Below are 24,533 nucleotides of genomic sequence, written 5' to 3' on the forward strand. Positions count from 1 at the left end.
ATATACAGGGTCTGCAACTAGTTGTTGGCTCTGTGTATCTTGCACTGTTTAATGAAAGTGTGTCTGGGAGGGGCCCTTTAAGGGAGCGGCTTGCTGTTGAGTCCGCCCCGTGACCCTGTCTGCAGCTGTGCCTGGCTCCCTTATTTCGATGTGTGCTACTTTGGCGTGTAGACGTTCCCTCGCTGTGCCTATTTCGATGTTGGGCTGAGCAACGTCGAAGTTGAACATCGACGTTGCCAGCCCTGGAGGACGTGTAGACGTTATTCATCGAAATAGCCTATTTCGATATCGCAACATCAAAATAAGCTATTTCGAAGTTGGGTGCACGTGTAGACGTAGCCAAAATGTGATCCAGTTAAATGATGTCTACGTGAGTTTTCAGAAAATCAGAAGGGATAGCTCCAAGGTGTGAACTGCTGTATCTGTTTCAGTGAGTACGAACACAGATCCAAAAAACGGTAATTTAAATGTCAACTTTGGTAACTATTTCACTACTCAACAAAGCAGGTCATATAGGTGAAGAAGAATATAATGAAGACCTATGGCAGTATTCCTTAGAATTGTTAAGTCATGTGTGCCTGCAAAGTTTATAATCAGAGTAAGGCTACACCTACGCGACCAGAAAAATGCCGTTTTCTTAAATTTGATTTTATAACGCTGTGTTTTATAAATTCGATTTTGAGTATCCTCACTTCCCGACAAAGTCCACACAAAGTCGAGTTAGCGCTGCCACACTGAACAGCCAAACATTGACTGTTACAGCGGTGTATTGTGCGAACCTATCCCACAGTTCCCTCAGCCCCAGAGTCTGTGCCCTTCCCATGGGCCCTGCTGCACCCCCGCTGCTGGGAGTGCTCACCCTACTGCCTGGTTCCTGGGTCCCTGCAGCTTGGTGGAGCCAGAACCAGCACTGCCATGCCTGGCTCGCCAGAGCCAGGTGCAGCAGTGACACAGTTGCAGCAGCATCACTCGCAGGAGCTGGGAGCCAGGTGCAGCAGCACCACTCAGCCACTGGAGGCTAACGAATTCATTCAAAAACTTGGCACTTCCACACCAGCCTTCATTTGAACTTAGCACAACATGCAGCCCGTTTCAACAATGTTATAGCAATATTAGTGCTTCCTAAACCAGCTAATTGTGTTTACGGCACAATCGAGCTAACTGCCTTAAATTGGAATTCATCTGGTAGTTTAGAGGTAGTGTGAGGATGATGCGGGGCTGAGACATAGTGACCTTCCCTTCCTCTGCTCATGCACTGGAAACCCCAGACAGGACATGCCTGACTCTGCCTCTTACAATTCACCCAGCCAGAAATGAGGCATGCTTGATACTTGTGTAAGGCCAATGTACCTGGGTTGTCGGCAGGAGGGAATGAACCTGTGACTTTAGGGGCTAAAGCCCTGTGGTCTACCACATGAGCTAAAAGCCAGCTGGCGCTCAGCCAAGTGCGTAGAGCAGAGACTTCACTCTCCCTTGTCAGTGGTCTCAGTGCCTCTGGGGTTATACTTGGTTCTCAGTGTCCTCTATGGGGGCTCTCTACTCCCAATATGAGAGCTGGACACCACAGCAGGGCTGATCTCTTAAAAACTGGCTAAGAATGATTGCCTTACACAGGACTATGGGCCAGACTGGTGTACGGAATGGAGGGAAATTCTGGACTCACTGAAATCAATGAGAGTTTTGCCACTGAGTTCTATGAAGCTATGATTTCACCCGGATTGTAGATGTTCAGTAATGAGTCAGTTATATCTATAGAACTATATTAATAATAAATAACAGTCATGTGACATGTTTTCTTTAGCTTTGAAGACAGATCACTGCCAGTAAATTAAAAGTTAATGTAAAGGTGCGATACAGTGTAACCAGGCTGACATCATTACACCAATGTGCTCTTTTGGTTTATACCCCATGATCTTAAGAAATAAAAATATTACTATTTTCAGTTGTAGTAGAGTAACACCACGGGGCCCAATCAGATATCAGCATTTTAGTGCTCTAGGCAGAGCTATGGCTTGGATGAATCAGGAAGATCATGTCAGACCCTGCTCTTTGGGGGGGCCCACAGGCTGGTGCAATTAGCTGGCACAGTGAGTCTTCGAAGACAAATCCATTACTTCCAGCGCAGCTGCCAGTGCCGAGTGAGGTCCTCGAGCCACTGGAAACTGATTTGTCCCAGACTTTGCACCCCTCAAGAAACTCCCCTAGTACTAGATGCTATACACACTTTATCATGACAACACAGTCCTCTCTGCCTAGACAGAGCTTCCAATCTAGCTACCTGGTGGTAGACAAACGAATTGGGGGAGCACATGATAACAGTGTGTTTATGACTGTGTCTACACTTGCATTCTTCTTAAGAAAGAGGCATGCAAATGAGGGAAATCAAAAATGCAATCCCTTTTTTCTACGGCAAGACGGGTTCTTTCAAAGATGAGGATTACTTGCGAAAGAGCCGTGTCTACACTGTTTTTCGTCTTTCAAAAGAAGCTCTTTCAAGATAAGATATGCAAATGAAGCAGCAGATATGTAAACCTGCACCTCATTTGCATTTTCAATTTCTGTCATTTGCATGCCTCTTTCAAAAGAGGAATGCAAGTGTAGATGCAGCCATATTGGTACAGTTGCACAAAGGGTTACTGATGTTTATTAACTTTTTATTTAATCTACTTTTCTGGCTCAAATTATGCAGGCTTTTTCTCAGACAAGGTTTTTTTTTGTTTTTTTTTTTTTTAAGATTGAGCCAAAATTGATCAATGTTATGAAGAGAATTAAAATCACATTTTTGATTGCAATAAAATTCACCACTTTTCCACATTTAACCCTGCTTTGCATTTTCTGACTTTTGAGTGTATTCACTCAGCAAATGTAATTATTATCGTTTCTATAAATACAATACATTATTTTATTTTATGTACAAACAGGCTGTTTTTAGTTAATATAAAATATGCAGGTCAGGATGGCAGAAAGTAAGCCAGAGAGCACCATTGAAACTTGTATCCTGTGTTAAAATCTGTTTGAAACTACATGACCTAACTATTTTCAATATCATCTTTGAATAGTGCTAGCACAGAAAGAAGCAAAATACAAACTAAAATTAAACACTGGCATGAGAATTTTAGAAATCATCATCTTCCTTCATGTCTTCTCAGAGGATTCAAGATTTAGGGGTATTTCAACCTAATTTCATGCACAGCTCTGTTATAATTACGTCCATCAGTTAAAAAATTACATCAGTTAAATTCTCTCCTTTCAAGGACAAACTGATTGTAAAACAACGCACTGAGTTCTTCTCACAGGCTACGTCTACTCTGAGCCATGATGCCAGCAGCATGATGCAAAGTAGGGCTTTCGAAAATGCAAAGGGATGCTCATTTGCATAGTCATTCAGCTAATTTGCATACACCCGTGGGATTGCCCTGCTGGCAGAGGCTGCCGTCATCAGAAAATGTGCCACGTAGATGTGGTTCTGTCAGCAAACCCGCCCCCCCTTTGTTTGCAACCCCTTATCCATGGAAAATATCAGGGAGTATGCAAATAAGCTCCATGACTATGCAAATGAACATCCACTTGCATTTTCAAGAGCCCTCCTTTGCATCATGCTGCCAGCAGTAGAGTTCTGTGTAGATGTAGCCACAGTGTGTTAGCTTATCATATTGCGAGCCAATCACACAAGCTGAGCTGCAACATCCCCAAGTAATTCATTGCAATGTTGCAAAACCTTATGATTTCATAGGGACAAGTGAGCAGAAGAATCTCTAGTGTTCTGCAAATTGCTAGTGGAACACATGAATGAAAACTGGGACAGATGCCAACCTCAGAAACTGGGGCACTGACTGATCAAATATACTTAATCCTACAATGAGTCTACCTAAGCATGTTTAAGGACGTGAAAAAGGAAAAACACGTTCCTCTTTCCACCTAATCTTTGCTGTCTGGCATAACTTCAGCTCTGTGGTCTGTAAAATGACGTGACACGTACCAAGTGCTGAAGCTGTACCTGTTACCCTTTGCATCCCTCGAGACAGTGTAATTGCTTGATATAAAGGCTTTCAGAAAGGGCATGTAAATTATGGCTGGTCAAAAATGCATATGAGGTGCTGCCATGCATATACAGTGCCTCATTAGCATAATGTCAGTCGCACAAATTTCGAAGCTGCTAAGTTCGAATTGATGAACAGTAGTCTAACCGTAAGCGCTTCAAAATACGCGTCCAACTTCAAAATTCTCTTACTCCCTTCCCCCATCCCAGTTTTCTCTTAAAAATTGCAGCTATGCAAGCTTCCAGCATTGCTTCATATAATCAAAAGAAAAATATAATTTAGCAAAATCTTTATTCAGAGAACGCACATCCTGCACAGCTGTTCCCAAATAACCTAGAATGTTTTCAGAGAACACATGAAAACATGGAAGAAGCAACAACGACTGGTGGGAAAACAAGATGGTAATTCTAACGAGTATCTGTGGCAGTTGATCCATTTATCTTTTATGAAATAAGTGATAAAGGAGAAGACTCAGAATTATGTGAGATGCATGGCCTCACTATCTCCAATACCTATTTTAAGCTAGAACAAAACACAAGACACATAAAGGAATCACCGGTGCGGTGTACTAAAACCAAACTGATTTTACCACAATCCTCTGGAGGTACAGAAATAGTGTTTAGAAGGTTACAGTTATGCCAGGTGTAGATTATGGAGGAGATCATAAATTGGTAATGACCAGACTGAAAAAGTTACCGAAGGCCAAATGTTACATAGGATGAAACTTCGACGTTCTTATCAAAGAGGAGTGTTGCAGATCACGAATTGAGACAAAGACCAAGTGACTTGGAAATGTCTGAAAGATGCTATAAAATGCGTAGTAATTAAACATGGTGGGAAAAAGTTACTAGCTGGGAAAAGTCCCTGGATAATAGATGAATTATTACTTGGAGAGGTGAAAGAAGGAAAGTAAAAAACCTATCACCACAAAAAGAATATCTAAGACTAAATAAAATTCTAAAGAATAAATGCCAATTAGCGAAGTCTAATAGATGAATGAGAAATGCAAAGAAATTGAACAACTGGATAAAGAGAATGAAGTGAAGTATATCAAAAGATAAGAGCCTTTGGTCATAGAAGAACGGTGATAAACACAACCCTTAGGGACAAAATGTGAGCAACATATCGTAAAGACAAGTATGAGAGATGAAGACAATGTATCAAGAACTTATGGTGATGATAAGCCTGAAAAACCTCAGTTAGAGGTCAGTCAAGTAAGCTCAGCAATAATAGAGAAAGAAATTATAGCCGCAATAAAGAACCTTCAGAGTGGAAAAGCACTAGGATGGGATGGAATACGAGTAGAGGGGATAAAGATTTGAAAGCCTTGTCAGAGGTAAAGAAGAATATGTTTTGAGACAGGAGAACTGACAGATTGTGTAGCTTCACTGCATACTCAACACCCCAAAAATAACAACATTATGAATGCTAATGAACACAATATCAAAATTTTTGAAAGTTTTTAATGTCTGAACACAATGATAGACCTTTAAGAAAATAAGGCTGTTTCTACACAGGCCACTCCCTTCAGAAGTGGCATGCTAATACAGGGAGCGAAAGATGTTAATGAGGTGCAGATGCAAATTCTCCGTGCCTCATTACCATAACATCACGTGATTTGGAGTCTGGAAGACCATTCTTCTGAAAATTTTTGGGAAGAAGGGGCCTCCAAAAGGAGGACTTCCTTCCAGAAGCCCCCCTGGGGCCGCGCCTCTAGATGGCGTTTTGGAGTCCGGAAGAACGGTCTTCAGGACTCCAAATCACGTGACATTATGCTAATGAGGTGTGGGGAATTTGCATCCGCACCTCATTAGCATCTTTTGCTCCCTGTATTAGCATGTCACTTCTGAAGGAAGTGGCCTGTGTAGAAATGGCCTAAGCGAAAAAAACCAGCATGGCTGCAAATTGGAAAGGACACAATAAACACCATTATTTACTAGAAGCTCATATTAGAAGGAGCAATGGAAATGGGAAAAAACATTACACTTGTGTTTCACTGACTTTCAAATAGCATGACAGACTCAACCACTCCATATTGTTTGATATATTAAGATATGTACAGATTGATAGGTATAAGCTCTGAGTAGTAAAACAATTATATTGGAATAAGAAAGCAATTATAATGGAAGATGAAAATCTAATAGTGATTAAGAGAAGAATGAGACAAGGTTATATAATGTCATCAACTTCATTCAATATTTATAGTGCATGTTGGATCAAATTAATCAAAGAACCAGAAAAACATATTAAGATGAGCAGAAAATGGGTGAATAACATTCCCTATGCATATGACAGTTCTTTTGACTGATGTAAAAGAAGATCTAGGAAAGAATAGGGCGTAGAGTTGAATGTGGTTAAGAAAAAAAACTATGTTGGTATGCAGGGATCCTGGGAAAACATGCAAGATTCCAGTGGACAACACAGCCATTAAGCTAATGAGAAATGACTATTACTTAGAAAGCCTCATTACAGAAGATGGAAGACTGGATGCTGAAGACAGCACCAGAATGCAAAGAATAAAGAAGACATTTGAAAAGAAAACAATATGGTCAGGGGGAACTTAAATCTGAAGACTAAATTCTGATTCTTAAAAACTTAAATTTGGTCTGACTTAATTATGGATGTCAAAGATGAACATTAAAACAATCAATAAAGAAACTACAATCTGACAAATTATGATGTTATAGATGTTACCTAATAAATAAATGTGTTAGTTTGTAAGGTGCCATAGAACTGCTTGTTTTTTATGAACCTACTGACTAACACAGCTACTGTTCTGAGACTATTTTTCATGTTACAGAATAATTCTTAAAATATTAAGGATACACAGTGTACCCAACAAAAAATACTGAAGATACCTGGAACTCAGCAAACATTTGAGATATTATGAAAAGAAAGATTCAATTTGAAGAGCACAATTTTATGAAGTTCAGCAAAGAATACATGCTTATAGGCACTGGAAGAAAAAGTTGATGTTAGAACATGAAGCGGAAAAATATCTGAGATTGATGACGTGGTATCCTGTGTGGAGCAAAAGGAGATTAGCAGGGGACTGTACAAAATGGGCTACCACACATGTTGAACTGCATTTATGGGGATGCCACATAAGAAGTAAGTTATAATAAAGTATCTTGTTTTAAGATTTGCAAAAATACAGAAGTGTATATTGGAGTCAGCAACTTTTCCAAGGCAAAGTGCTGAAATTTGACTTTTTGACGTCTGCGTATGGTCCGAATGCCAGTGATAATTTTTGAAGTCACTAGTAGTCCTACTTACAACAACTTCATTAATAAATTAAGATGCAGAGTTTTACCATTTAGATAGTTGTTGGCAGCATTAGCTGGTCTTTTGTTGATCCACAGTCGGCATGGCTTTGAGCTCCCAGCTGCATGGGGGAGAAGGGGAAGGGCTGAGCTCCTGCCTCACGTGCCAATGAAAATCAGCTCATGTACCATGATTATTACCATGTACCAAAATCATGCTGGGGGTTGCTGACCCCTGGTATAGACATTTTAAGTAAATAATCTGTTATCTTCTTAAAAGGTATGTATACATAACTTATTTTTTAAAAAATAAAAAACTTCCACTGTGGAATAAAATAAAAAAAAAGATATGGAGAAATGGAATACATATGAAACTTCTTGGCTAGGTAGGTAGCTTGGGTAAAATGAATTTCTTATCACAAGTAATATATTTTTTCAGTGCATCCCTTTGGTATCACTGACATTACATCAGGGCCAGGCAACATAGGGTCCATGGGCCAGATGCAGCCTGCCGAGCTCCCCCCACCCTGATTTGCCAATTGCCACTCAGAAAAGCAGATGTAAGGCCCTGTTTCTTTCAATAACTGTGAGCTTGGAGGGAGGAGAGAGGATTCAAGCACTGCTCCCATCCCCAGCACAATCCCATTGGCTGGTTTCTGGCCAATGGGAGCTTTCTGTATGAAGCGCTCCTCCCCTCAGGTTCTAAGATACACATGGCCCAAATCCCTGCACCCCAGTCTCCTGCCCCAGTTCACAATTGTCTCCTTCTCCCAAACTCCCTTCCATACCCCACACCCCTTCCTGCACACCAATCCCTTACCCCAAGGTCCCTTCTACACCCAGCCTCCATCCCAGACCATACATCTCCTCCATTTATATCATGGAAGAGTGCAGCTCTCAACCACACTGCGAATTCTTGGAGTGCCCCTGCCTCACATTATTGTCCACAGATGTATTACATTAACAATATTCAGCATGCACTGTTAAAATACATGTGGAAACATAAAAGACAAAGGATAACTTCTTAACTTTTGTATAAGCCTATACTGTGGGGATGGAGTAGGTTTTCCCTAATTTGGCTTATCATAATCATCATCATCATCATCATCATCACCACCACCACCACCGCCGCCACAACTAAAATATCCGTTAACAAAGGATAGGCTTGGCAGAGTTCAATTTTTTTTTTAATTTCAACAGATACCAATGTTTATTTTTAAGTGTACTTCTGATTTTTATTACTTGAAATTTTCACACTTATGCAAAATTATGAAGGGGTGACAGCCAATGGGAGTGTCAGACAATAATTACTGGCTGACAGTAAACACAGATTCAAAAGCTAAAGTTTTAACTGTTAAAATACAAATTGTAAAAATAACATGCCCAAATATATTTATTTTGGAAAGAGAATATGAAAGAGATCTATCGCCTAATAAAATACCAGCTTCTTATAGCTCCCCTGACCTGATGACTTAATGCTCCTTTAAAGATTCATGTTTTAAACAGAATGACAAAATTAAGTTAGTGTTTTATGACTTTTTCCTGTAGAATTGTAGTCTAGTAAAATACAGACTGTCTCTGTCATGGAAAAGCTTTCATACTAAGTACATACACAAGAAAAGCTCCAAAAATAGGATAGGTCTTTAGCTTTGGGTCACACTATTTAGTATACATAAAGGAAGATGCCTATAAGCCAAAATATTTAGCTAGGTTATTTGAATATTAACCAGATCTTGACAAAAGTAATAATGTAGTATATATTTTAGTGTAACTTTGTTTTAATATAAAGTTACCCTTTCCCCAACCCAACAAAATATAGGTGGTGGTGCATCAGTGGTACTAGAGGGAATAGAGAAATATTCAGGATTTGGGGTGGTGGGGGCTTACCCACAACTGACCCAAAGAATTAAATGCTTTCTTACTTGTTGTTGTGTTATTTGATGATGCAGTTTCATTGTGCGCTGAAGCTTTAACAAGTATAAAACTAATACAAACAATCAAGAATGAATTGGAGCGTTCCATCATGGATCTGCAAAGCAAAAGAAATATGGAAACACATTTTAAAGGTAAATTATTATTTTTTTCCTCCTAAAACACAGTCAAATCATGTCTGCTCTACAACAGGTTTAAAGTGTGTTTTATTCTCTCCTGTTTTCTTATGATCAATATTAATCTGTGATGGAGGAGAAAAAAAATCAAGTGCATGTATTGAATAAGAAATTCTTTCAAACTATTTCAACCAAAATTTATTAGATAGTATTCAGTATGCCAAAAGACACTACTACAGAATCAGACATGAAAAGCTACTGTAAAATAATGAAAAGAACACTCTGAGTCTCTGTAAGCAAAGGATTGCAGAGATCCTCAGGATCTCAGCAGAGAAAAGCATAACAAGAACAAAGGGCTGGAAGCTAAAGCTATACAAGCTCATAAGAACCACAAAAATTTAACAGTGAGGATGTTTAAACCAAGAACAAACTACCATGAGAAATGCTGGGGTCTCGAACTCATGACGCCACCTAATCCAGACTAGACATCTTTCTTGGTAGATATGTTTTACTCAAATATGAACTATTTGACTTAATACATGCATAACTAACAGTTATTTAATAGTGTATGTTATATGAGGTCAAACCAGATGATCTAATGGTCCCATCTCATATTAAACTTGATGACTCAAATAAATGAGCATTTCTTATAATATTCCTGATATTTTCCACTGGTCAGCTAAGCAAAGCGGTCAGGAAGTTAAAGGATCTGTCTACCCAAAGCCAATCTATCTGTCTAAGGATTTTTCCAATGTGACAGGAGTAAGGCAATACACCTGAGGCATCTCTCATCCCAGTAATTCACAGCTCAAAACAGCCCCTAAGAGTTGTGAGACTTGAAAAGAGTAAGAATTACATGTGTACCGTTCAATTTATTGTTTAACTGTAAAACTGGTTGATGTGTCTGTCAAAGTAATAGCTCCATCTCCTTAGCTTTATACCAAGTTAAAACAGTTTCCTTTTCAAAATGTACAGTAGTAAAACACAGCGGAAAATCTGGCAGCTTTAAAATACTTTAATTAAGGACTTTCAAAAAATGAGTTCAGCTTTACTGGCTCCTGGAAAATTTTTTTCCAGTGAACTAGTAACACTCTACTATCAGTTCTGAAAACTTCCTGTTTCTCTGACAATGAGACACAAGTCAGGAAAAAGAAACTTAATGGCAGAAGGATATAAGCACATAGCTCAGAGTCAACAGGTGTAATGCATAAATCTTATATCAGTCTGGATGCTGACAAAATCTTCAACTAAAAATTGTATTAATGTTAAGGTAGATATTTTCTTTAGAGTTCCCTTTTCATTGATAATCTCAATTATTAAAGGATAAAATGTAACTCGAGAATTATTCAATTATCGACTGTTCTCCAACCACATGCTTAAAAAGCAAACAAACGACACACACAAATTCTACCTTCCCTACCAACAGTAAAACATATATTTACACAGGAAGAGATTCACCATTCGGTACACCTCCAAGTCCAAAAGCTGTTATGACAACAGTAAGGAATACTGAAAAACCACCATACTGGAATCCACATCAGAATGATTATCACTAATGTCACAAAATTATGACAATGACATATTATGCAGAATATTATATTATGAGAATTTTATACAGAAGTAATTAAATGTGAGTAATCAGCAGTTGAAAACTTCTAACAACATAACATGATCCATGAAATACAGTCTTTGCTCCTAGTGTAAGAGCTACCTTTTTGAGGAGGCTTGACTATGTCACAACTTTCACAATATGTGCCTTACTCTCGGCTCTCTTGTATGCTATGCAGGGGTCAACCTACCTCACCATACTCAACAGCAATTCCAAATGTGACAGCAGTCTGATGAAAATCAGGGTGGGCCAAAATAAAATGGAGAAAATGAATACAGTTAAATTAAAAAAAAACTGGAGTAAAGTTAATACTTTTATAAATTGTTTATTTCAGTTTAAATTGCTATTTAAAATATTCTTACAAACCAAAAATACAGAACTTTTGAGGAAGCAGTATAATTTATATAAATTAATGTACAATACAGAAATTTAACACAGTACTCTCCATTTTCAGCCACAGTTATTTATCCCTGTGCCAGCTGACTACTACTGTGGTTCTTATGACACCTAGGACAAGCAATATTTACAATAGTCCAATAAGGAGATAAACTCAGCATTTACAGTAGATTAGGAATGGCTGACTCCCAACAGTCCAGAGTTTTTGTCAAACTCTCCCTCTGTCAGCACATTTGCAACATATACCATAGAGCAAAACAAGTTGAACCTCTCTAGTTCGACATTCTCTTGTCTGGCAACATCTATAACAAGTGTTTGAAAATCATGGGCTGGGCCCCAAAAATCAAAAATCCACTTTAAAATGACAGGCTTTGAAAAATAATATGTTTGCACTTATCTGCTGTACTTTATTTTATTATCTTGTAGACTACACTGAACTATATTTTCCAGCTTTCCTCGGAATCCATGTGGGCTACAAACTTTCATTAATAAAGTACGGTGCGATTCTCATGACTTGAAGAGATGGGGCTTTACGAAAGACATCAAACTATTACATTTTGATGATAATCACACGAGTTCAGAACATGGAAAATTTAAATGATCAGAAGAAAAATCTACAAAAGAAAGAAAGAAAGAAAGAAAGAAAGAAAGAGCAGACAGTTTTTTGGAGGAGATCTCTTTCCTTTTTTGAAAGACAACATTTTTAAATATCCCATAAATTTAGTGGGGATAATCTTTTGCCCTGTCAAGCAACATAATTTACAGAGCCAACAACATGTAGGTGTTAGCAAAGAAATGAGAAAATGTATTTATATATGCGTGCAAATGCATTACACATTACAAAGCAGATGAAAGGCCCCCACACACCCTCTCTAATGTGGTCCATATGATGAGTGAAGAGTTTTGCCAGGTCTTTGCCTTTCCAGTTCAAAGATCCCCAGGACATTTTATGAAGAGCAGTCAAACTAAGTGCCAAGCACACTTCCAGAAGCACAGTTCAATCACTGTCAGCACACAATGGTGAGTGAGTGGGACACTAGAGCATGTAAGTGAACTGAGGCAGCACATGTGCAACACTTACCAACAAGGTTAGGAAAAGGGGGATTCCCTCATACATTGTAAGAAAATGTAAGGAGAAGTTTAGATTCAACAACAGACTTCACTCAACAGTCATCTTTATGAGAAAACACCCTCAAAAATCTAATAAAATAAGATCTTGGCTTTCTCAACAATGAGTGGGATTTCTCATTGGTGGAAAACATGTAGTGGTGTATAATTAAGTTTTTGGTGAGTTCAGTATAAACTGAAAGGGCATTTTTTCTCATTCTTGCTGCTAGGTGTCATAAAAACGAAAGAAAAATGTCTGCTGGAAGAAACTAAAATTTATGGCTCTGAGCTATTCAGAAGGACAGTAATTTCTTTTTCAAGCAGCCTCATTTTATAACCCAACTCATTACAGATATGTCAGAACTACTGCTGATTAATCCTCAAATTAGCACAGCCCAAGTGACTTACATTGCAATAATTAGGCATATGTTTATTCTGCATAAGCAACCAGCAAACAAGCAGCACTCTTTCAGAGACCTCTTAGTTTAAGAATGGTACCACAAATAAAAAGAAGTCAAGAGCTTAATTTGCTGCATGTACATTCTTTGGAAATCATGTGGAAATATTAAGAGGGCTGAATAATCTAATACAGTCACAAAAGCATAAGTATTTTAAAAAGGCAATGCACACAACTATCAATTTTTTCCACATAAGTAGTCTTATTTTAAAAATCTTCAGCAATATATACACAAGGGATAACCTGAAACAAGAAAAATCCATATTTAATGTCATTGTCCACTGAATTACGCCTTGCAGAAAAGACTGCTTGGTCTATGTGGCAATCTATATAAAAATCCAAGCTTTTGAAAGGTAGAAACATAAATAATAATAATAACAACAACAGTATTCACCAGGTAGGGATTATCATTTGATCTTTGAGAGACAAGTGAAATAAAGCACCAAACTAAACTAATACAAGGTGTTTTTATGTGAGAATAGTCAAGACTTAATGGTAGTCACCATTTCTTTCACTGGGGCTGTGGCCACACTAGAGAGTGATTTTGAAATGGCTTATCCCTATCCTTTGTTTTGAAATAAGCCATTTCGAAACAAGTGGCATGGAAGTGACTACGCATGAAATGTGGATCGATGTTGCGATCTGCAACATCGAAATGACTCCCAGTCATTTCGAAATGGAGCGGCTACACAGCCACAGCTTGATTTCAAAATAACAAGGCAGGAAATGGTGAGGGCAGGGTCAAATGGCTGACAAGCCCTTCCTGGAGCACGGGCGAGCCAACCCCTTAAAGGGCTCCTCCCAAACACATCCCCCATGCACATTCTGAGGACTCTGGCTGCTTGCAGCACGTGACCTCCAGCACAGCACTTGCCAGAGCCTTGGTTAGCCACCACACCACTGCCTGCCATGGACCCGCAGCACTTCACTGACGGGGACACTTTGGACATCGTGGCCAGCCTGATGGCCATCCTGACAACATGCTATATGAGGCTACGTGCTGCCCGACACGTGGCCAGCCTCCTGCAGGCTCCCCCCACAGTGCATCTGGAGCACCCCCTGTTCCAGCCCTGCCGTCGCCTCTGGCAGTACCCCACCAACGGGAATGGTGGGACGACATCATCCTAGGAGAGTGGGATGACAACCAGTGGATCCATAACTTCCGGATGACTCGGGCCACCTTCATGGAGCTGTGCCATTGGCTGGCACCACCACTTCACCACCAGGACACCTGCATGCGGCCCACACTCCCCCTGGAGAAACGAGTGGCCATCGCTCTGTGGAAGCTGGCCACCCTGGACAGCAACCGCTAGGTTGGCCACCAATTGGGGTGGGGAAGGCCACCGTCGGGGTCGTCCTCCTTGAGGTAAGGCACCCAGGGCCACACATCCACTATGGGGTCCTGGGGAGGGGGGCCCCAAGGTGCGGGGCCCTGGGGAATGGGGTCCCTGGGAGGGGGTTCCCAGGGAGTGGGGCCCCGGGTAGGAAGGTCTCTGGGAGGGGGGGGTCCCAGGGAGCAGAGCTCCCATATGCTACCACACATTCACGGGCGCCTGTGCCCTCTACCCTACAGGTTGTCGCCACCATCAACAGGACCCTCCTGTGCTGCCTGATCTGCCTTGGGGACGTGGACACTGCCATGGTCGGCTTCCAACACCTCGGACTCCCCAACTTCATTGGTGCATTGGACAGCACCCACAACGCCATCCAGGCCCCACCACACAGCCGGGGATGGTACATCAACCACAAGGGCTACCACTCCATCATCCTCCAGGCCCACATGGATGCCTGAGGACGTTTCGCCGATCTCTGTGTGTCCTGGCCGGGCAGGGCCCACGATGCCCACATCCTGCGGAACTCATGGCTCGGCTGCAGGATGGCAGAGGACACCTACATCCCCCCACAGGAGCTGCCGGTGGAGGACGTGACCATGACCCCATGCATTGTCGCTGATTCTGCCTACCCACTCCAGCTCTGGCTAATGCACCCCTACATGGGGCACACCAATGAGAGCCAGGACCTCTTCAATGCCCGCCTCAACCATGCCAGGAACACCGTGGAGTGGGCATTCAGCCATCTGAAGGAACATTTCAGGTGCCTCCTGATGCACCTGGAGGTAGGCCTGCCCAGCGTGCCCATGGTCGTTGGCACCTGCTGTGCACAGCACAACCTTGTGGAGAGCGAGCAGGAGCTCTTTGTGACACACTGGGCAGCCAAGGCCATGCCACACTACGAGCAGCCAGGTGCGGTCCCATGTTGCCAGGTGAACCAGAACGGGGTGCACGTGTGGGAGGCCCTCCAGGAGACCTTTGCCCAGGGGCCCCCATGATCTGGACCGGCTCACTCCATGCAACCCCTCCCACCCCGGTTCTCACCCCAGCCCCACCAGCACTGCCTTTGCCACCCCCCCCCGCCCCGAGGCAGGACACATACACCATTAAATAAATTCAACTGTTATGTTTGGAACAGAAAGAAAGTGTGACTATTTACGGGGTGGGTGAACTATATACATGGGGGGCCTCAATCCTCTGTTGGAGTGGCTGGTCGGAAGCCACGACAGCCTCTGGAGCCGCGACCGCCCTGGGTCCAGGGACCACAGAGGAGCCAGGTTGGGGCAGGTAGAACAGGAAGGTAGGGCTGGACTGGGGAATCTAGGAGGTCGGACTTACAGGGAGGAGCAGGGAGAGCCATGGGCGGGCAGGGCTCGCCTGGCCACAGCCAGTGCACCAGCTCCCGCCGCTCGGCTGGGGTCATGTTGGCTCGGAGCAGAGCTGCAAGGGCCGGAGGAGCAGAAGGGGTGCAGGGGGAGCTGGGGAACAGTGACAAGCTGAGGAAGAGGAGGGTAGTGGGGAAGAAGGAGAGGCTGGGGTGGAGGGGGGTGGTGGGGAAGAGGGGAAGGCTGGGGCAGAGGGGGATACTATGGGAAAGGCCATCCACGGGGCGGGCAGCTGGGCAAGGTGGTTGGCGATGGCCTGGGTCAGGGTGTCAAGATACCTGGCCACCCAGTCCCAGGTTGCCAGCTCCATGGAGAGCCATTCCCACAGCAAGTGGTTCTGCTCTCACCATGCAGCCATGTGGGCTGCTGCCAGATCATCTGCCCAGCTGCATTGGTGGCTTCTCCCACCACAGCGCCTGGTCCAGGAAGGTGTCGCCCCCTTGCCCTCCTCTGCTTCTGTGGGGCTCCCGGGCATGTCCAGGGGGCTGGAGTGGCTGACAGATGCCGAGGCTGTGAAGACATAAGGTAAGAGGGTGGTGCCCCATCATTCATAAGCCCGGGTACCGTGGGCCAGCAGCCTTGTCCCCACCGCCATTCCACCCTGCTTGTGGTGAGGGGCTCTGGGGCGGCCTGTCTTCTGTGGGGTCCATCAATGGGGGGCCATTAGAGTGGTTGCCCCAGCCCTCCCAGGCTTCTGACTGTCATGGCAGCCCATGGCCCCATGTGGGCCCCACCTGGCAGCGATGACGGCCATCCCCGGGTCCCTGGCCCAAGGCCATGTGCCCAGGCCTGTACTGGCTGTGTCAGGGACTGCCCCCTCCGCACATGACCAGTGCACCCCATGCCCAGTCGTACCTGACGGTTCCTTGGGTGGTTCAGCGGAGGCCTGGGTGGAGGTAGCCCGGCTAGGGCCCTCAGAGGGCTCAGCCATGCACAGTGGTCCCTCACTCCTGCTGTCGCTGTCCCCAGTGCCAGCAGGTACTTCAGGTCCTGCAGTGGGGTGGGGTGGGGGAGAGGGGGCGCTCCTCGCCCTGCCCCTCCGGCTCCGTGTCCAGGGTCTCCCAGACTGGTGCAGCCTCCCTGGGTCCCAGCAGCTGGTGGAGCTCCCCGAAGTAGGGGCAGGTGGCCGGCGCTTCCCCTGATTGCCTGGCTCGGGCATAGCCCTGCTGCAGCTCCTTCACTTTGGAGTGGATCTGGTTGAGGGTCAGGAGGGGGTGGTCCCTTGAGGCGAGGTTCCTGGTGAGGCGGGTGAAGGTATCTGCATTCCTCTTCCGCTCCTCCATCTTGAGCAGGATGTCCTCCTTCCCCGAGACAGCCAGCAGGTCCCAGACTTCAGCTTCCAGCCAGAGGGCCCCCCTCCTCTTTGGGGGCTGCCCCGTCCCCTGGGAGCCCCGCTGCCCAGACCCCTTGGCTCCACGAGGATCCTGGGGGTCTTGACTGCTGGCCATCAGTCCGGCCAAGGTGGGGTGTCATTTCTGAGGGTGCTTGGGAGTGCTGTCTGGCCACCCCGCGCTCCTATGGTTACCAGCACACTCTCAGCTTCCTGCATGGGGGTTTCTGTGTCCCTGCAGCTTTAAGGCACCCGCAGCTGACAGCCATGGAGCTCTGGCTGCTGGTAGGAGGGGGTTGGCTCTGTGGAGGACTTTTCATTTTGAAATGGCAGCCAGGGAGCGGCTACACACATTTAATTTCAAAATCAACACTGAAAGGAGGCATTATTCCCAACACGGGAGTAGAATAACCATTTCAAAATGAACGCCTTTTAATTTCAAAAATAATTCGAAACGAGCAATTGCTGTGTAGTCGCTCTCCTGCTCATTTTGAATTTGCCCCTCATTTCGAAAATTATTTCAAAATGAACTGCTAGTGTGGCCACGGCCTGGGGGTTAGTCAAATGCTCAGCCTCACTTCTTTCTGTGCAAGGGGGCTAGTGAGGTAGAGAGAGACGTGTACTCTTCACAACTTAGGTGAATGCTAACCAATTGAAGTCTGGATGTTCCAGATTTGCTAGTGACTGTTTTTTGAGGTTACTGCTTACCTCTGTCATGGCACATGCATTAAAGATTGTGTATAATACAGTAATAGGGTTATTTTTGGAACACGCACATTGCACTAAAAATTAGACACCAAAAGATACACACCTCATGAACAAAAATATTTGTGAGCCACCATTTTGAACAGCTCTGGTATAGGGACTGTCCTTATTGACTTTGTTTTCAGCAGCGACAAGCTTCAAAATTTCTGTACCTTTGATAACACTGGTTTAGCTCCACTGGAGTTAGTAATGTTGGGAGCCCTATTGTAGGTTGAGCACTAGTTGTCACAAGCAGATTAAGCTTACATGTCAACTAAGGCTATTGTGAAAAGAGTTTAATGGCACAATGCTTAAAATGATACTGGCAGCAAGCTCCTATCTATGATACTCCAGTGAAGCCGGACCAACATTAGCAACAGTGGAACATATTTGAAAAAGTTCCCCTAGTACAGAAAGAACCATTAAGCAATAGCTTTGAGTATGCTACTGAAAACGTTGTTTCTGATTGCTATGAATGACATTCCAAGCAGTTGTCGATAACTTACACCCTGTCTATATGTCTGTATCTTTTGGTCTCCTAATTTCTACAATGGTTCCTAACTTGGCAGTGAATATCCAAAATAAGTAGCTCCACTTCTAAGCAATACTAAAAACCACTCTATCTTGATCAGCTCTCTCGGAGCAAAAGTTAAAGTTTCCAAATCAAATAAGCCAATAAAGATCTGCTTCATCAAAAAGGAGAAAAGTATTTTCCACATGCATTTTTACCTGATTTTTTTTTTTTTACTGTGTATGGCTCAGAAAGACCTTGTCAGTTCATCTCAAACATGATGAAAAACTTTTCATATGGACAAAAAAAAAAACATGGGAAATTTGAAAGTAGAAAGGACTTGTTTTTAAAAATATAGTAAGGGTGAGAGTTGGTATATACTTATGATTAAGCCTGCACTTAAAGACTTGAAATAGCCTTAGTGATGGACAAGCTACATAGTCACATAGCACTGGAATGTGTTGCAGAGAGAGAGATGGTGGATTCTCCATCCCTTGACGTATTTAAGTCTCGGCTTGACAAGGTCCTGGCTGGGATGACTTTGTTGGGGTTGATCCTGGTTGAAGCAAGGGGCTGGGCTAGATGACCTCCTGAGGTCTCTTCCACCCTTATGATTCACACTATACTATACTATACAACACAACAGTGGTTCAGAATTCTTTTCATTTGCAGACTCCTAAATAATTTTGAATTGACATGTACACTCCTTTGGAAACCTTAATGGCAAGGTTTCATGCACCCCCTTAGACATAGTCTGTGGACCCACTGGCATCACAGACTACATTTGAAAGACCCTGATACGCAGCACACATGCCTCACCTGCATCTCTGTAATTCAACAAAACCTCATTTTATCTGAGTTTCTTTTTTATTGTATCATGTGACTTTTAAAGTAGTTTTAGACAAATTAAAGACATTTTGATTTGCTGGCTAATCTGAAGAGTTTGAAAAAATTGGTTTGACTCAAAGTATTGAAAAATCATGTTGTTTTCATTTTGATCTTTTAATAATGTTTTAATTTCAGTAAATTTTTAAATAAAAAGTCATTTCAGACCAAAAAAATCACTGTTTTGTTTCAAAAAATTCTTTCTAAGCAAACCATTTGACAAAATCAACATGAATTCAAGAAATATTTTGCTTGCGCCAAATAACTATTTTTCATTTTTAAAGGTTTTGTCCAAAAAAGTTCATACAGTTCTGTTTTAAGCCATTGCAGCTCTCCTTTTGGAAAAATGAAATAAGAAGAATAAAGCACTATAAATATCCACAAAATAAAGACCAAACCATGCATTAACAAGTTCAAGTTACTAGCCTGATATCCTGAAACACTGTATTTTGCTGCGTAGATGGGCGTGACAAGCTGTTCACTTTTCTTTGCCCAATTACATTTGAGACTCTCTGCTAGTACTCCCAGTATGAGCACAACTTGCAGTTGTACCTTATGTGAACTATGCTTCTGAACTGAAGAACTGAGATGACCAGTTAGTGTTACGTGAGTCACACAAACTATCCTAACATGATGGCACTGAAGGCACTGCTGTCCTTAGGCAGATTCCAACCTGTCAAGAGAGGTGAAAGACTTCCTATTCTATTAACAGTCTCATGAGCTACTCAGAGCCCTTTGAAGTAGCCTACTTGGAAAGGTTAGCAAATAGACTTTTTTCATCTAAGCTGCAATAAGAGAATATTAGTTCCTCTTCCAGGGTCTCCTAGTGTTTCTAGCACACATTTTAAGGGCTTCAGGCTCTGGATTGAACAAAAAGATGAAAACCTGTTGAAAGGTGGTGAGGAGAAAGGAGCTTCATCAGAGCTTTTTGGCAGAAAAGATATTTAAATTGCCCCAGCACAGCACTACTAATGTCAACAAGCATCAGAATTTCATTTCTATTACACCATCTATATATTTGGAAATTCTAATTTACAGCCTGATTCCTCAGGGAATATTTAAAGGTTGTGCGAAAGGCAGAGAAGAAATTATATACAAAGAATTAAAACATAACATGAAAAAAAGATATAAATTATCACCTTCAACACATATCGAACCAAGATCAAGTTACAGCAATAGCAACTAGTTATACAGTAGGGTCTCAAGATTCACAAACTTCTTCAATTCAAATATTTGTGAGTGGTCGCTTCCCCTGGGGCTCCAGGCAGGAATGCCAGCAGCCGCCACTTTCTCCAGGGCTCCAGGAAGGTGCGCCTGCAGCTGCCACTTTGCCTGGGACCCTGGGCAGGAGCACTGACAACCGCCGCTCTGCCCGGGGCCCCAGGCAGGGACTGCTGGCAGCTGCCACTTCCCCAGGGCCCTGGGCAGGTACCGCTGGCAGTCACCACTTCCCAGGGCTCCAGGGCAGGCTGCTATATTCACAAAATTCAACTTTCACAACGGTTCTCAAAACGGAGCCTTTGAGAATCTTGAGACTCTACTGTAATCCCTGTCCCTGTTGTCCACAATGGAAAATGAGCATCAGTGAGGTTGCATAACCACGAAAGAAGAAAGACTACACTAAGACAAGCCCTTAGTTGAATATAGATGTTACTGAAACTGAGGAAATTGTTAGTAACTGTACCAGTATTCCCCCTCTGTAGTCTGTGGCTCCCAGCTGTCACCTTTCTTGGGTAGAGGTCAGGGTTCCTGTAAGCTGAGTGCATGGGTGGCTGCCCAGGAGACAGTCAAGTGATTAGCAGACCACCCACATTCATACAGGACAGGAAGGGTAGGAGGGTGGCTTCTCCAAGCCCTGGGGAGCCAGGAAGGAGGCAGCAGCCACCAGCGCTTCCCAGGAGCCCCAGGGAAGCAGCAGCCGCCAGTGCTCCCCAGACCACAGGACCATCCTGCCCAATACGGGATGCATGGTCACCCTACTCTGGACCCTATCCCTACCCTCCAGTATATTTACCTCACCCCACAGCTTAGTGTCAACATTTAAAAAAAATCATGCCACAAAGCCCCATCTGCTCTTTGATTCCTTTTTTTAGAGGCTATGAACACGGTAACTGCCCCCCAGTCGCAAGTTACCTCACAGCTCCTTCCAACCAAGCTAATCTATTCTCAAGGTGGAAATTTTATAGAGAAAACATAGTAAAATAAGAAACATGCTAAACACATGCTAAAATGCTTACTGGAGGTCATCTCACTCACAACCTCAGGCTCAGGTAGGTGTCAGTCCTTCTAACCCTTCCACAAGGATCTCCCGCTTTTCTCCTCACAAAAGATCCTATCCAGAATAAAAGCTCTGAGTCAGTTTAAACTCAAACCTTTTGTCCAAAAGCCCATCCTTTGTCTGTTGGTCTCTGGATAATCCAGTTTGATTAGTGTATGTGAACCTCCCCAGGAGGTGGCATATCTCAGTGGGGAGGGGTGATGTTACAACCCAGCTGAGCTGCCTGAATCAATGCATACCGTGTTTAGTACCTGAAGGATCTGTGATATCCTTCCCCCACTAAGCAGAACACAGTAAAAAAAAAACCATTCATAAAACAATGGACCCAAAGGCTGTATGTGGGATTGCCATATCTGTCACCTCTTTTGACCCTGAAGAAGCTAGAAACAATCCTGGCCCAGAAAAATACATAAAATTAATACGTTAAGCTCTTCCAAGGAAATTGCAGGATATTGTTGCATTTGCTGGCAGAGTATGTATGTTACTAGTAACTTGTTATTTTATCCCTTAGGGAAGCAATGTACAATATGTGATCCCACACACATCTCTTGTGGAATTTCACACAGTTGAAAAAGGTTCATTCTACTCTGCCTGATGTCAAGCAAAGAAGGCCGACTGTCAGAGACTAGCCCAGACTGCCCTAATACATTAGACAGCAGTGTTAGTAGGAACACCGAGTAAATGGTCTAGCGTCATCAGGATCCTTTTTTCATAGCATCCAGTAAGTAGGGCAAAGAGACTGTATTGAACAGTGTTACACAAAAGAAAACCTTGCAGTATTTTTGCACATCATTTCCCATTTTTATGCTGACCTTGTCATTGTTATTATTTTGATGTCTGTGAAAGTAAAATGCCACGCAGGGTTTAAAAGTAAATATCAGGAGTGCAATATATTTTTGACAGGCTTGTTAAAGGACGCGTGCATTTGTTGGAGGAATCTGAAGGACAGCTACAGGTAAAGCTTGCTTCAGTATTTGCCCTATTGAATGGAGGTAATCTTACTGCCATGTATGCACCACGCTGACTGTATGTCTGAGGCCATGGGTCTAGGAAGTGAGAAAACCTAGTCAGTCACCCAATTAATTACCTATCTTGGTTGCAAGGGCCTTGAAAACTGCAAATGAACAGTGTGGAGCCAGTGTGACTTAAATAATCAGAAAAAGACACTCTTCATCCTGAATTGGAGTATCAAAAGCAGATGATTATACCAAAATAACTGTCCTGCAAATTCGTCTCTCTCAACACAAGCCAGTTCAATAAAATATATTACCTAACCCACCCTGGCTACGTCTACACTTGCATTCTTTTTCAAAAGAGGAATGCAAATGAGGGAACTCAAAAATGCAAATAAGGCACTGATTTACATATCGTGTGTCAGGTGCATAATCTCTTCTCAGACAAGATTCTTTCGGGAAAAAAGTAGCATAGATGGGGCTCTTTCAAAAATAAACCCCATCTTCTAAACCCATGCTGATGTTTATCTTATCTTGCCTAAGTGGGGGAACACTGAGCAGAGCCTCTCCAGCTGACCTCAATCCCCAGGTGGGTTCACATGGGAAGACGGTCCTTTGAAATACCATGGACTCAACCCATTTAGGGCTTTTAGGGCTTTATAAGTCATGACCAATACCTTAAATTGTGCCTGGAAACATGCTGTAAGCTAGTGCAGATGCTAGAGCACTGGCATAATATGTTCTGCATAATGAGTGTTACTTAAAACTTGGGCAGATGCACTCTGGGTTTACCCAAAAAAATGGGCTTTTGCTCGAAAAACTGTGGAGCATCTACACAGCAAATGAGCCCTGTCGGGAGATTTCCAACAAAACCTGGAACATCCACTGGCAGTGTTATACCTCTCCCTGTTGAGGTATAACCCCTCTCTCAACAGTATTTTGTCAAGAAAACTGCTATGTAGACGCTCCAGGGTGCATTCTGTCAACAGAAGGGTCCTCCACGGCAGCAGCCTGCCAGAGCTGGGAGATGCTCTCCCTACCACAGGCATGACTCTATGCCCTGTGCCTCCAGCCATGCATAAAGGAGCAGGCAGCCCCAAAACCCTGGGCAGGAAGCCAGAGGCGTGGCTACAGCCCTGCAGCATGGGGCCAGCACCATGCCCTGACAGCCACTCCCTGGACTATTGAAGATGGCACAGGCTGCCCAAGGACACCCTCACCCCCCTTGCCCCCTCCCAGGATGCAGTGAAGGGCTCCCAGGATGCACCCCAGGGCACCAGGAAGTGGGCCTCTCCTGGTCTGATTCTGAGCTCAGGGATTCACTGGCCCTCTGGGCTGATAAGCTGGTCCTGCTGGACCCCAGCACAAAGCACCTCCATGCCCCTGGGCTATGCCCGCATTGCAGGCGCCCCAGCAGAGTGCTGTGACCCCACCGGTACCCTCGAGCAGATGCAGACAAAGATGAAAGGGCTCTGCCAGCACTACATGCACGCTTAGGATGCATGGCAGAGGTTGGGGGCAGGGAGAGACACCTGCCCCTATTTCAAGGAGCTAGACCACCTCCTTGGGGGTAACAATGGATCCTCTTCTCTGGATTTTCTCTAATTTGGCCATATCTTTCCTGAAATCTGTTGCTCAGAATGAGACACAAAAGTACTGCAGAGGAATTATTTCCTGTGTTTTGTTTACAACACCCCTGCTAACACAGGTTGAACTTCTCTAAGTCTGGCACCCTTGAGACCTGACCAGCACTGAACAAGAGAATTTGCCAGACGACAGGAGCTCAACATTGCATAGCAGTATTACTGACCATTCCACTGCTTGTTGGGCTCTTAGAAGACATTTAGGGGTCAATTACAGCTAAATAACAGCACAGAACACTGAGAGCCAGGACTTGTGGCTGTAAACAAACTTTATGGGACTATGGGAAACTTGGTCCCACCCATGACAAGTGGGCAGCCAGCTAACTAAATTCAAGCCAGTTTACAGATGTTGCAAGAAGAGAAAGTGCCAGATTAAAGAGGTTCAACCTACACATCCCAGAGTGATGTTTGCTTTCTTTTGACACTGTTGAGTCATATTTAGCTTATGATCCACCAGGTTCCCCAGGACCCCGTTCCTCAGTATGTGTTCCTAGTCAGTCATTTTCCCTTTTGTGCGTGTGTGAATGATTGTTCCTTCCCCTGTTGAGTACCT

The 24,533-nt window shown here is 43.5% G+C and overlaps 1 protein-coding gene across 3 annotated transcripts in view; it reads right to left on the bottom strand.

The window, feature by feature from the left end:
- The window catches only part of PTPRE (protein tyrosine phosphatase receptor type E), a 227,493-nt gene that overhangs the window by 73,130 nt on the left and 129,830 nt on the right, over positions 1–24,533 (bottom strand). For 2 of the 3 annotated variants that reach the window (XM_075000458.1, XM_075000459.1), the window contains exon 2: positions 9,226–9,332. The exons of the other annotated variant lie outside the window; for it this stretch is intronic. In XM_075000458.1, coding sequence (XP_074856559.1) covers positions 9,226–9,328 — 103 coding nt within the window. In that variant the 5' untranslated portion in view covers positions 9,329–9,332. The remainder of the gene's footprint in view (positions 1–9,225; positions 9,333–24,533) is intronic. 3 annotated transcript variants of the gene reach the window in all.

This window comes from Carettochelys insculpta, chromosome 7 (assembly GCF_033958435.1).
Source record: "Carettochelys insculpta isolate YL-2023 chromosome 7, ASM3395843v1, whole genome shotgun sequence".
Classification (NCBI taxonomy): Eukaryota; Metazoa; Chordata; order Testudines; family Carettochelyidae; genus Carettochelys; species Carettochelys insculpta.